The sequence below is a fragment of the Chiloscyllium punctatum genome, chromosome 37, assembly GCF_047496795.1.
Source record: "Chiloscyllium punctatum isolate Juve2018m chromosome 37, sChiPun1.3, whole genome shotgun sequence".
Classification (NCBI taxonomy): domain Eukaryota; kingdom Metazoa; phylum Chordata; class Chondrichthyes; order Orectolobiformes; family Hemiscylliidae; genus Chiloscyllium; species Chiloscyllium punctatum.
This window is the reverse complement of record NC_092775.1, coordinates 41076352-41090839: the sequence shown is the minus strand read 5'-3', so window position 1 is coordinate 41090839 and position 14488 is coordinate 41076352. Positions and strand designations below refer to the sequence as shown.

The 14488-nt window shown below is 39.5% G+C and overlaps 1 protein-coding gene across 2 annotated transcripts in view; it reads left to right on the top strand.

Moving 5' to 3' along the window:
• The window catches only part of LOC140463034 (collagen alpha-1(XIV) chain-like), a 186691-nt gene that overhangs the window by 126580 nt on the left and 45623 nt on the right, over positions 1-14488 (top strand). For both annotated transcript variants that reach the window (XM_072556643.1, XM_072556644.1), the window contains exons 30-36: positions 3480-3518; positions 3698-3836; positions 7198-7340; positions 7660-7769; positions 10302-10460; positions 10538-10615; positions 13876-13962. In XM_072556643.1, the coding sequence (XP_072412744.1) occupies positions 3480-3518; positions 3698-3836; positions 7198-7340; positions 7660-7769; positions 10302-10460; positions 10538-10615; positions 13876-13962 (755 nt within the window). The remainder of the gene's footprint in view (positions 1-3479; positions 3519-3697; positions 3837-7197; positions 7341-7659; positions 7770-10301; positions 10461-10537; positions 10616-13875; positions 13963-14488) is intronic.

Genomic DNA, 14488 nt, shown 5'->3' with positions numbered 1-14488 from the left:
GTTTGGGTTGAGGTTAGGAATAGAAGAGGTGAGGTCACCCTGTTAGGAGTCTTTTACAGGCCTCCTAATAGTCCTAGAATCGTTGAAGAAAGGATTGCGAAGATGATTCAGGAGAAGAGTGACAGTAATAGGGTGATTGTTATGGGAGACTTTAACTTTCCTGATATTGATTGGGAAAGCTATAGCTCAAGTTCGTTAGATGGTTCAGTGTTTGTGCAATGTGTGCAGGAGAGTTTCCTGACACAATATGTAGATAAGCCAACAAGAGGTGAGGCCATACTGGATTTGGTTCTGGGTAACGAACCAGGCCAGGTATTAGAACTAGAGGTAGGTGAGCACTTTGGGGACAGTGACCACAATTCGGTGATTTTTACTCTAGTGATGGAGAGGGATAAGTGTGTACTACAGGGCAAGAGTTATAGCTGGGGGCAGGGAAATTATGATGCGTTGAGGCATGACTTAGGATGTGTGGATTGGAAAAGTAGATTCCAAGGCAAGAGCGTAATTGATATGTGGAACTTGTTCAAGGAGCAACTATTGAGTGTCCTTGACAAGTACGTACCTATCAGGCAGGGAGGAAAGGGTCGTGTGAGGGAGCCGTGGTTTAATAAGGAGTTGGAATCCCTTGTTAAATGGAAGAGGGCGGCCTTTGTAAAGATGAGGCGTGAAGGTTCAATAGGGGCGATTGAGAGTTATAAGGTAGCCCGGAAGGACCTGAAGAGAGAGCTAAGAGCAGCAAGGAGGGGACATGAAAGGTCCTTAGTTGGTAGGATTAGGGAAAACCCAAAGGCTTTCTATAGGTATGTTAGGAATAAAAGAATGACTAGGAAAGGAATAGGTCCAATCAAGGATAGTAATGGGAAGTTGCGTGTGGAGGCTGAAGAGATTGGGGAGGCGCTGAATGAATACTTTTCGTCAGTATTCACTCAGGAACAGGACATTGTTGTCGATATGAATACTGAGGCACGAATAAGTAGAATGGATGGCTTTGAGATATGTAGAGAAGAGGTGTTGGAAATTCTGGCAAGGGTGAAAATAGATAAGTCCCCTGGGCCTGATGGCATTTATCCTAGGATTCTCTGGGAAGCAAGGGAGGAGATTGCAGAGCCATTGGCCTTGATTTTTGTGTCCTCTTTGTCGACAGGAGTAGTGCCAGAGGACTGGAGGCTAGCAAACGTGGTTCCCTTGTTCAAGAAGGGGAGTAGGGATAATCCTAGTAACTATAGGCCAGTGAGTCTCACTTCTGTTGTGGGCAAAGTCTTAGAGAGAATTGTAAGGGATAGGATTTATGCACATCTGGATAAGAATGATGTGATCAAGGATAGTCAGCATGGTTTTGTGAAGGGCAGGTCGTGCCTCACAAACCTTATTGAATTCTTTGAGAAGGTGACTAAGGAGGTAGATGAGGGGAAAGCGGTAGAAGTGGTATATATGGATTTTAGTAAGGCGTTTGATAAGGTCCCCCATGGTAGGCTACTGCAGAAAATACAGAGATATGGCATTGAGGGTGAGTTGGAGGTTTGGATTAGGAATTGGCTCTCTGGAAGAAGACAGAGGGTAGTAGTTGATGGCAAAGGTTCATCTTGGAGTGCCGTCACTAGCGGTGTTCCGCAAGGATCTGTTTTGGGACCATTGCTGTTTGTCATTTTTATAAATGACCTGGAGGAAGGGTTAGAAGGTTGGGTGAGCAAGTTTGCGGATGATACGAAAGTCGGAGGAGTTGTAGACAGTGAGGAAGGATATGGCAGGTTACAGCAGGATATAAAGAAGCTGCAGAGCTGGGCAGAAAGGTGGCAAATGGAGTTCAATGTAGCTAAGTGTAAGAGTAACTTTGGTAAGAGTAACAAAAAGATGGATTACTGGGCTAATGGTCGGATACTTGGTAGTGTGGAAGAGCAGAGGGATCTTGGTGTCCATGTACACAGATCTCTGAAAGTTGCCACCCAGGTAAATAGTGCAGTGAAGAAGGCATATGGCGTACTGGATTTTATTGGTAGAGGAATTGAGTTCCGGAGTCCTGAGGTCATGCTGCAGTTGTATAAGACTCTGGTGCAGCCGCATCTGGAATATTGTGTGCAGTTTTGGTCGCCATACTATAGGAAGGATGTGGAGGCACTGGAACGGGTGCAGAGGAAGTTTACCAGGATGTTGCCTGGTATGGTAGGAAGATCCTATGAGGAAAGGCTGAGGCACTTGGGGTTGTTTTCATTGGAGAAAAGAAGGTTTAGGGGTGATTTGATAGAGGTGTACAAGATGATTAGGGGGTTAGATAGGGTTGACAGTGAGAACCTTTTTCCACGTATGGAGTCAGCTATTACAAGGGGGCATAGCTTTAAATTAAGGGGGGGTAGATATAGGACTGATGTTAGGGGTAGGTTCTTCACTCAGCGAGTCGTAAGTTCATGGAATGCCCTGCCAGTAGCAGTAGTGGACTCTCCCTCTTTATGGGTATTTAAGCGGGCATTGGATAGGTATATGGAGGATAGTGGGTTAGTGTAGGTTAGGTGGGCTTTGATCGGCGCAACATCGAGGGCCGAAGGGCCTGTACTGCGCTGTATTCTTCTATGTTCTATGTTCTATAAAGCTAAAATATTTATAACGTTAACACTTGACCTACTTGCACAATCTTGAAAGGGCTTCCCTTTTTTTTGCTTGATTTCTATAAGTTTGTGTTACTAATTCTTCCAACCTAAAAAATTCATTATCGGAGTGGCAATTAAAACTGGTGGTTAATGAAAGATATGTATGATTATTGAATCAGTTTTCTAACTCCTACCACGGCACGGTGGCACAGTGGTTAGCACTGCTGCCTCACAGCGCCAGAGACCCGGGTTCAATTCCCACCTCAGGCAACTGACTGTGTGGAGTTTGCACATTCTCCCCGTGTCTGTGTGGGTTTCCTCCGGGTGCTCCGGTTTCCTCCCACAATCCAAAAATGTGCAGGTCAGGTGAATTGGCTATGCAAACTATGCTAAATAGTGTGAGCTGTAGGGGAATGGGTGTGGGTGGGTGTGCTTTGGCGGGTCGGTGTGGACTTGTTGGGCCGAAGGGCCTGTTTCCATGCTGTAAGTAATCTAATCTCTTTCAATTGATTATTATTTCCGGTTTATTTAGATAAGTGTGGGTTCAATTTCAGGACTTCACCAACTTTTCGGTGGATACTTTAAAGATTGTATTTAGCTGCTATCCTTTAAATGAAGTGTTGTAATACTGTTCATTTGTTCGGCTGACTGCCAAAAATCCAACAGAGGTTTTCAAAGAACAGAGAATCCACTCACTATACTGGCCATGTTTTCTTTCCTTAGCAAGTCATACTAAATTCATAGTAACTGGTCATATATTTGATAGATGATGTGGTTGTAAGTAAAATTGTTGAGTTGATCTACATAGCAAAAGCAACTTAATTTTGTGTGAATCATTCGCAAATATTTTTGAAGGATGTCATTTTTGATTAATTGATCTTTCATGCTTATTTTCAGCTTGTCCCTTAATAAATATTAAGGACACAGTCGTGCCAGGTATGAAGTCTATGTAATTTATTTTGATTCAGCTGTTTTCAGTTCTACAGAAGTGAAAATGCTAACATTCTGGAATTAATAATGATTATTTGTCGGATAAAATGCTGATGGTTTCTCAAATTTATTATGGACCAAAATTGGTTTTGTATCACAATTATAGTTTGATATATCTTTTATAGGAATTAACATGATGGAGGCATTTGGCTTAGATGTCAGGGAATATTCAGAACTTGAAGGAGTTTCTATGCAGTTTGACATCTTTACAGGCTTACCATCATATATCATTTTTGAAAATGCGCAGCTTACACAGACCACCAGGTAAGTATGAGAGTCTAATTCCATCTATGCCCAAGAGCACATTTACACATCTTATTGTTGTTCACCTCCAATCCCTTCCCAGCACACAAATCGTTGAAACCCTCACTCACATCTTTGTCACTGCTCGTCTGAACGATGCTTTATGCCTAACTGATTGGCTTTCTCTTCTTCACCTTTGATAAACTTTATGTAATTTCCATTGAACAGAAAACATTGAAGTCTCAATATCTTCAAGCAAAGCATTGATTTTCTCACTAACAAAGTAGTTATGATTTTCATTATCAATAGCAATTACCCTTTTCACTCCAGTAGAATTGCTAGCCTTAAAAGGGGGGGCGCTTACACATGAACAACAAAATAACACATTGTGTTGTACAGCAGTGTTCCTTCTTCCTTTGAACTTGTATTAAACACCACCTTCTGCTCTGATCTATCACCATCACCCACCTCTTTCATCTACCTATCACCTTCCAAGCTATCTTACCCCCAGCCCCACCCCCGTCCTATTTATCTCTCAGTCCCCTTGGGCCCCCACCCCACCACATTCCTGATGAAAGGTTTATGCCCAAAACGTTGACTCTCCTACTCCTTGGATGCTACCTGACCTTCTGTGCTTTTCCAGCACCACACTTTTTGACTCATAGAAGCACAGCCAGATTTTTAAAATATATTGTAACACTGCATGTGGTACACTCCCTATTCACAATTCTTTCTTCCTGCTTTTTTAAATGCTAAAATGTACATTGGAAACTGCCTATATTAATTGTGACATGGTTTTTCAAATACTAATGATGAAAAATATATATGCAAACAGTTTATCATCAATTGATTGGTAAACCAGTTAAGATTTTTAAAATTATCATTTCAATACGTTTTTCTTCATAACAAACATTTCTGAGACCTAACATAACATTTTGAACAGTTAAGAAATAACACACAATTTAAGATAACAATATTACATTTAAATATTGCTGAATAAAAGACAAGACGTTAAAGGTTTATGTCATGCACTCATCAGGACTGACAGGCAAAAAACCAAGAATGCATCATGTTAGACTGTATGAAAACAGAGTGTATACTAATTGGAACATATTTGACATGGAAATGCAGCAGAAAGGGTTTGTTCAGTTTTAATTAAATAAATTCAGACCAAGCTGGTTGATTTTGATTGGTCATGGCATAGCTATGGCAAATGCAGCAAGAATTGGCAATTTCCATAATGCTTCCCTCAACAAAAATAGTACAGTGTAGGATCCAACTCCTTTAGCCTACTAGGAACAGGGTCTTCTGTGTTAATGTTTGTAGCTTCTATGCTACCCAGTTGAATGACACAGCGAACGTGACAGATCAATTAAATTGGATGTTGGAGGACAAAACACTTTGATTTCTTTTCTCTTTTTTTAACAATGCTTTGTTCACCACTATCAAAGAATAGATTTAGTGTGTTGATTTTGTTATAATGTAAGGTCTCAGCCCATCTCAAAGTCTAGATTTTGAACAGAGGCTTTTACATCATAATCGATAGAAACAGCTCTCAACTACATGCAATTATTTCTGTTCATATGTATCGGTTTCAATTTGTATGTGATTTCTCATGCTTTTTTATATTAATTTATACTTTAACCAGCATCTCCACTTAAATCTAATCATTGCTAAATATACCCCATTTTTAATACCAAGTTTATTAAACCATGCAGTTCTTATTGCCTTGTCAAATACTAATTGCTTCTAAAGAAAAGCCCAAATTTAAAACTATATAATGATTGCAGTCAAGGTTCAATGTAATGTGCAAGTGCCAATAGTTACCATTGCTTTCAGAAATTATAATGGAGCGTTTACATTAGTTGACATCAATTGGAATTTTCTTAAAAATTGTCTATGTGTGATATGCCAATGTCATCATTTTATCATCTATATAGAATCTGGAAGTAGCATTTACCAGGTTAAAAATTTCAAGGCACAGTTAGTCGTAACATCTTGGAGTCATAGAGTTATACTGCATGGAAGTAGAGGCTTCTCATCAACCCGTCCATGCCAACCAGGTATCCTAAACTGATGTTGTCCCATTTGCCAGCATTTGGCCCATATTCTTCTAAACTATTGTAGTAATTGTACCAATCTCCACCTCCTCTTCTGACAGCTTGTTCCATGCATGCACCACCCTCTGCGTGATAAAGTTGCCCTTCAGATCTCTTTTAAACCTTTTTTCTCTCACCTCTAGTTTTGGACTCCCCTATCCTGGGAAAAAAGACTTCAGCTATTCACCTTACCTATGCCTCTCATGATTTTAAAAAACTTCATAAGGTCACCCATCAGTCCCCAGAAATGCTTGCTTTCATTAGCCTTGTGAGAATTTCTTGAGATGCACTGGGGCAAAATTGGATGGGGCCTGAAAACAAAAGTGAGTTTGCCAGTAAGATTGCCCATTGCTTCTGACATGACAAAACTGCGTGCACTGCCTGCTCATTGAAATGTTTGCGGCTAAGCTTCCTGTTGAGTAGAAAAAACAGGGTCACCATGTCACAGATGAGGGTAGAGGTTGGGAAGGAGAGTAACCTCAGCCTTGAGAAAGAGACTAAACTCATGGCAACCTCAGCCAATGTTAGTCTGCTTTGCAAATCAGCCATCCAGCCAACTAAGCTAACTGATCTCCAGTTACAGTGTAGCATACACCAGAAGTTTGCATGTGCATTCTGAATGCCATGTTGCCCCCAAACAAAAACGCACATTGTGCAAAGAACTGGATGCTGTGAAGGCATGTTTTATGGCTGTTGAATCCATGTCGTATCAAAGGTTATGTATGTTCCTTATTGGCTAAATTCAGCCACTGGCTGCCCTGAAGCTTGAATCAATCAATATTCCCAACAACAAAAGTCAAGAATGTTGAAATTTTATGGATGTGCAATGAACACTTGCCATTTGTTAATGAGACTATGTTGAACAGGAATAAAGGAATTTAATGAAAAAAACTTTCAGAAAGAACTCCCTAGCAAGTTAACACACATTGTAAAATTATTGTATCAATAACAATCACGATGCAGTCTGGAGAGTATTTCCACCTTTATATGTATCTCCTTCAATCCTCTGCACAACTAGCTGGAATTAGCAGAACCTTGATTGAAATGATGAGTTCACTGTGGTGTGCAGAACTTAGTTGCATCATTTCATGCCATGATATTCTTGAGTATGGATTTTCCATAAGACTGAGCATTGTTGGGAATTGGACTTGGCAAAAGTTAATCGGGCAAATACTTCATATTTCTCCTCCATTTGTAAGTTAAAATACAACTGTTAAAAAACATAATCAAAGAACATTTACTTCTGAGTTCTTCTTTTGAATTTATCTTTTTTTTTAATGTAGGAATATCCACCCCACAGGACTACCTCCAGAGTACACGATTACATTGCTCTTCCGATTACTGCATAATACTCCAAAAGAACCATATGCCATTTGGCAGATAGTAGATGAAGATTTTCAGCCTCTTGTTGGAGTGGTGCTTAACTGTAAGGCTTTTGAACTCAAATTAAACAAGTAATTTTTTTTTAAAGATTCACTTATACTTCCAGCAGGGAACCATTTAATAAAAGGGACCCTTCCCTGTTGGGAGAGTAAACAGAAATTCATGAAGAGATGAATCAGAATGAAAAAAAAGAGTAACATGGCTCAAATTTGCAGAACACCTTTTCATAGAGTAACGTTTGCAGCTGGGTGTACAATTTTGTGAAATAAACATCTCAAAAATATTGACAATTGATATTAATTAGCACCAATTTTACATTAAAAGTAATATAATTTTAATTCGTTATTCCATGTAACTTACAGGTAACCAACAAACTCTGAAGTACTTTCATCTTGATTATAAGAGTGAATTACAAGAAGTTACTTTTAATCAACCCGAAGTTAAAAAAGTTTTCTTTGGAAGTTTTCATAAGGTACATCCATTATTTTTAAAGCCCGATTAGAACTCAGTACTTATGTAATGTTTGATTTCTGATATTTGTATGTGTACCAAAGTATGTTGTTGGTGCTTTGATTATCCATATGTATATGCTTCCCAGCAGTCATATCATTTTTAATCAATTAACACATGAAATCAAAATGGTAAATGAAGATATTATGCAGCAAACATTAATGCTTTATGATTCCTTTGCTTGGGAACAAGATATTAACCCATGTCAAATAATGAATCAAAATAGATGGATTTATTGTTCTCACATCTTTAGTCACACAATAACAACAAAACTAATATGGGGAATAAGGTGAAAAGACGATTGGTTTCAAAAGGGCAAGTCTGCCTGGATAGCAGATGGACAAAGAGAATTCTGAAGTAAGTTAGAGGCAATGGACAATGTACTTAGAAGTGTAAAGTAGAAAGTTAGGGTAGGATTGCAGGTAAACTTACAAGAAACAACTAACAGTGGGATTAAAGAGTCACAGTCATACAGCACGGAAATGACCCTTTGGTCCAACTTGTCCATGCCGACCAGTTATCCCAACCCAATCTAGTCCCACCTCCCAGCACCCGGCCCATGTCCCTCCAAATCCTTCCTATTCATATACTCATCCAAAAGCCTTTTAAATGCTGCAATTGTACCAGCGTCCACCACTTCCTCTGGCCGCTCATTCCATACACTTACCATCCTCTGAGTGAAAAAATTGCCCCTTAGATCTCTTTTATATCTTTCCCCTCTCACCCTAAACCTATGCCCTCTAGTTCTGGACTCCTCCACCCCAGGGAAAAGACTTTGTCTATTTACCCTATCCATGTCCCTCATAATTTTGTAAACCTCTATAAGGTCAGTCCTCAGCCTCCGACACTTCCGGGAAAACAGCCCCAGCCTATTCAGCCTCTCCATATAGCTCAAATCCTCCTTCCAACCCTGGCAACATCCTTGTAAGTCTTTTCTGAACCCTTTCAAATTTCACAACATCTTTACAATAGGAAGGAGACCAGAATTGCACTCAATATTCCAACAGTGGCCTAACCAATGTCCTGTACAGCCGCAACATGACCTTCCAACTCCTGTACTCAATACTCTGACCAATAAAGGAAAGCATACCAAACGCCTTCTTCACTATCCTATCTACCTGTGACTCCGCTTTCAAGGAGCAATGAACCTGCACTCCAAGGTCTCTTTGTTCAGCAACACTCCCTAGTACCTTATATTAAGTGTATAAATCCTGCTAAGATTTGCTTTCCCAAAATGCAGCTCCTCACATTCATCTAAATTAAACTCCATCTGCCACTTCTCAGCCCATTGACCCACCTGATCAAGATCCCGTTGTAAACTGAGGTAATCTTCTTTGCTGTCCACTTCACCTCCAATTTTAGTGTCATCTGCCAACTTACTAACCATACCTCATATGCTCCCATCCAAATCATTTACATAAATGATGAAACGTAGTGGACTGATCCTTGTGGCACTCCACTAGTCACAGGCCTCCAGTCTGAAAAACAACCCTCCACCACCACCACCACCACCCTCTGTCTTCTACCTTTGAGGCAGTTCTGTATCTCAGTGGCTAGTTCTGCCTGTATTACGTAAAGATTTCCAAGGTGACAGAACATCACATGACCAAAGACACGCAAGTACACTGAGTAATTACTCCCTATGTTTACAGAAAGTACCGGCATATACACCTGAATTTCTAGAGGTAGAGACACCATAGATGCATCTGAGGACATTAAAGGAGTTGAAAAAGGCACCAAATTGCGTGAGAAAAGGGTTCATTCAATAAGGAATAGGCAAACTAAATCCAAACAGATCTGTAGACATTAGAAATGTGTGCTCCTGAGTGCAAATGACCTTTAATGTGAGTAAATGTAAAGACTGAAAGTGAAGTAAACAATTGGGAATTTAAACTAAATAGTTTTAGGCAAAAGGACACATCAGAGACAAGGAATGTAGGACTAATGGTTGATAGTTTGCTGTTGACAATAGTGCAGTATGCAGCAGTAGTGAGGAAAGCTAGCCTCATCCTGGTATGTATGACTATAGGGGTAAAAGATTCATCACATCCAAGCAGAATGCAGCAATCAATTTAGTTTGAGGAATGTTAGAAGAGCCATACTGTTTAATATGTAGAAGGCTTAGGGAGATACCACAAGGTTTTGAAGAATAGGTTAGTTTGGTGTTGATAATATGTTTAAGATTGTTACGCTTTCCATGACTAAACAAAAAGCAAATATTTGGAAGAAGGAAGGTGTACAGGCAATTTAGACTCAACAACTTGGTGAACTTTTGAAGTATCAGTTTTTGTTTCAAACACAGGTTCATTATTTGACAAAGGGTTTAACTGGTTGGAACTGGCCAGATTAACCACAGGGTTGTTTCCAGTTCTACATTTATTTTAGTGATATCTAAGCCTCTCGTGATAGCACTTAAAGAGCCTTTATCCTATTGCAAATGGAATATTGATGACAAATAATACAAATGTAAAACTAGTTTTTCTTGTTTCTTTAGGTCCATATAGCAGTGAGTAGGACAACGGTCAAACTTTATATTGACTGCATGGAGATTGGAGAGAAATCCATGAATGTTCTTGGGAAAATCTCCACACAAGGTTTTGAGATTCTAGGGAAACTGGTAAATACGAAGGGCCCTGGCAGTCAATCAATGCCAGTAAGTTATTGCTGATTAGATCTCTTCATTTCTTTGACAGATTTTTATTTTTTAATTCTGCTCAATGCTTTGTTTAGTTTCAGTTACAAGCATTTGAAATGGTTTGTAATACATCATGGGCTGACATGGACAACTGCTGTGATCTACCTGCACTGGTGAGTTTCATGTCGAACTATCACATTGAAGCCTTAAAAGTAAACCATAGAATCTGTGTGTGCAGATTTTTAACTTGGTACATAGGAAAAAGTGGCAAGCAGTTACCCAAACTAAAGTTTAACAAAAATAAAATAACTGGTTGAACGTTGGTGGAAGAATAAATATTGATTAGGAATTGGAAAAATTGTCTTCTATTGAATGCTACGATGGAATACATTTTGTGTATTAGAACAAAGTAACTGCAGCTCATCTGAAAGGAGACACCTTCGGTGATGTAACATTCTTTCAGTACTTCTCTAGAGCATCAGTCTGAATTATGCAGCTTTGTTGAACACATAACCGATAAAGGAAAACTTGTTCTGAACTGATCAAAGTTATGTCATTGGGATGTAACATATACAATTGGCCTCGGTGGATAAGACACAATTAGAAAATGGCCTTGTAAAGTTATAACTCTTTTTAAATTAATGCTGAGCTTTATTTAACTCTACATTTCAACCTTGCTTGGTCAATAATATCCATGATGATTTAATTAAAGCTCTCATACATTTCTACAAATTTCATTGGAGTGAAAGCTAGTCACCTAATTTAAGCTTAAGAATCTGATCATATTTAAAAAGTCAGCATAGGGATAGAAACTGATGGTAATAAATTCAAATAGACAAGAGAAGCCATGCTGATTGAACCTACAACTTTAGCATTATTAGCACTAAATACTAACCAACTATTTAATGCTAAGATAAACATATCCACTGCAGATTAGGAGACATTCTTGGCTAATCATTCATGGGATGTGGGTATGCCCAGGTACCTTCCTTTGTTCTAGGTATGTCTCCAACCAACTGTTATGAGCACAGCTGATGTTCTTCCTGGCTAAGTTTGATCCGAGTCTGAAATCTGACTTGATGAATCATGTTTTGTTTTTATTTAACAAAATGATCTTTCACAGAAACATTGGACACAATGTTGTAGATTTGGTTTTAACAATAAAAAAGTTTATTGTACAAAAGAAATGAGGAAAAAATTGAATAAACCAAGTCATTTGCCCATACCACATTTGACAGATTATATTAAAAATATAATCATATCCATCCAAGCATCATCATATTGCAGGACTCAAACACCAGAGAGTCTGCTTCCCTATCACATCTCTTGGTTCAACTTAAACATTTCTTCCATTTCCTGCTGGAGATTTTAAGAATCTTTTCATTGGGCTTAAATGTTAAATATTAAATATTGAGCTTAGATATACTCAGCTTTGACTAATCAAACCAAATACTACTGTTCTAGGAAGCCCTTACACTGAGGTAGCCTATTTCCTAATATTTCTCAATTTCTGTAGGAGAACTGTTTCACCCATCTAATGACAACAAGGACTCCTGCAAACTGAAAACAAAAGCATTCCAAGCTCTTTCCCTCAGTTTTCTTCCCTCAGCAAACAAACTTTCCTGGATTAGTGGTGCTGGAAGAGCACAGCAGTTCAGGCAGCATCCGAGGAGCAGTTAAATCGACGTTTCGGGCAAAAGCCCTTCATCAGGAATAAAGGCAGAGAGCCTGAAGCGTGGAGAGATAAGCTAGAGGAGAGTGGGGTGGGGAGAAAATAGCATAGAGTAAGAGCTTCAGGGCAGAGGAAATGACCTGGGAGTTGCAGTGGGAGAGGGACTCCCTGAGATTCTTGTAGAGAGAGGAGGAAAACTTCTTCAAGGCAGGCATCCTTGCAAGAGGATTCGCAGTAGGGTTAAAATCAACTAGGTAAAAACAATGACTGCAGATGCTGGAAACTAGATTCTGGATTAGTGGTGCTGGAAGAGCACAGCAGTTCAGGCAGCATACGAGGAGCAGTAAAATCGATGTTTCGGGCAAAAGCCCTTCATCAGGAATAAAGGCAGACAGCCTGAAGGGTGGAGAAATAAGCTAGAGGAGGGTGGGGTACCTAAACAAATTTTCCTACTGAGCTGAAAGCTCCTTAATTTTTTTTTCATTTATAAAGCTTTCTCAACACAAATGAATTCCCATTATCTCATTGATCATTAAATCTCTTCATACACACAGACCATAACCCACATGCCACTCGTTCAAAGAGCAAACTCTAAAGTAAATGGTATTTTTCTGGCAGGGATGTTTCCTCCCAATTCATATGTGTCTGGTTTTGGTCGGGCTCCTTAATGTCACACTGCATTTGCAACTTTGCTGTCAGGGCAGTCAGTCTTGTCACTGGAATTCAGCTGTTTTGTTCCATGATTGAACCAAGGCTGTAATGAGATCAGGTGCTAAGTAGCCCTGTCAGAACTGGAGCTGAGTGTCCAGCTGGTTATTGCTAAGGAAGTGCTGCTTGATACCACGGTTGCTGATTCCTTCCATCACTTTACCGATGATCAAGAGTAGACTGATGAGACGGTAATGGCCAGGTTGGATTTGTCTTGCTTTTTGTATATAGGACATACCTGGATGATTTTCAAACTTGTTCGACAGATGCCAATGTTGTATTATGTCCTGGATAGCTTGGCTAAGGGTTCAGCAAGTTCTAGAACACATGTCTTTAATATTATTGCGAAAATGTTGACAGGGTCTATACCTTTGCAGTATCCTGTGCCTTCAGCCATTTTTTGGAGTGAATTGAACTGACAGAAGACTGGCATCTGTGATGCTGGGGACCACTGGAGGAGGACAAGGTAGATGAGCTGTTGGGCACTCCTTGCTGATGATTGTTTATCGCTGGCAGCAAAATGTACCATATACAGGATGCACTGCAGACGTTCACCAGTGCTCCTTAGACAGCATCTTCCTAATCAATGACCACTACCATCTAGAAGGACAAGAGCAGTAGATACATGGGAACGTCATCACCTGCAAGTTCCCCTCCAGCCCACTCACCATCCCGTCTTGGAAATATATTGCCATTTCTTCAGTGTCACTGAGTGAAAATCCTGCAGAATATCCTCTCTAATAGCATTGTGGATCTACACCAAATGGACTATAATGATTACAAACACTGCTCACCACCAACTAGTGATGAATAATGAGATTGCTGCCTTATCTTTTACACTTCTGTTACATTATTGAGGATGGGGATATTTATACAGCCTGTTTCTTCAGTGAATTGTGTAATAGTCCATCACCATTCATAACTAAACGTGGGAGGACTGCAGAGCTTAAATCTGATCCATTGATTGTGACATTGCTTAGCCCTGGTTATCACTTTACATGTCCTGCATGTGTTTCATAAATTGTACTAATGAAAATGTTTTCTTGGTTTTAGAGAGATGAAGTGGCGTGTCCTCCTCTTATCCGTGCTTGTACTTGTTCATCAACTGTCCAAAGACGACTTGGGCCTTTAGGACTCCCAGTAAGTAGATCATTTTATCATACAAAACACAATGCAGAATGACTATAATTCTATTGACAACATGGGAAGTATTACAGTTAAATCAGTGCATGGAGTCACAAAATCTGATAGATATAATTAAGCAATGTACTAGATAAAATAATTATCACTATTGAAAAATGAGCCATTAAAGTAGAATGGAGTAGCTTTTATTTGTCATTTCTACCATATGCACCTGATTGAATGCAATGAACATTACAATAATACACTGAGGCCACCTCAGTTACTGACCTGGTGTGGGGCTGCTAATTATGTGAATTAATCTGAAACATGTTGGACCCTTTAAGGCTCTACATTCCAGACCAATTTCCAGCAAACCCATCCAAAGTTCTGCTGCCTGTGTTCTAAATCACGTCAAGTTCTATTCACCCTCACACCTGTTTTCTTTGAGCTACATTGGCTTGCAGCTTGGCAAACCTAATTTTCAAAATTCTCAATCTTCTTTCCAAATCTCCACATAGCTTGACCCCTGTCTGTCAACTCTTAC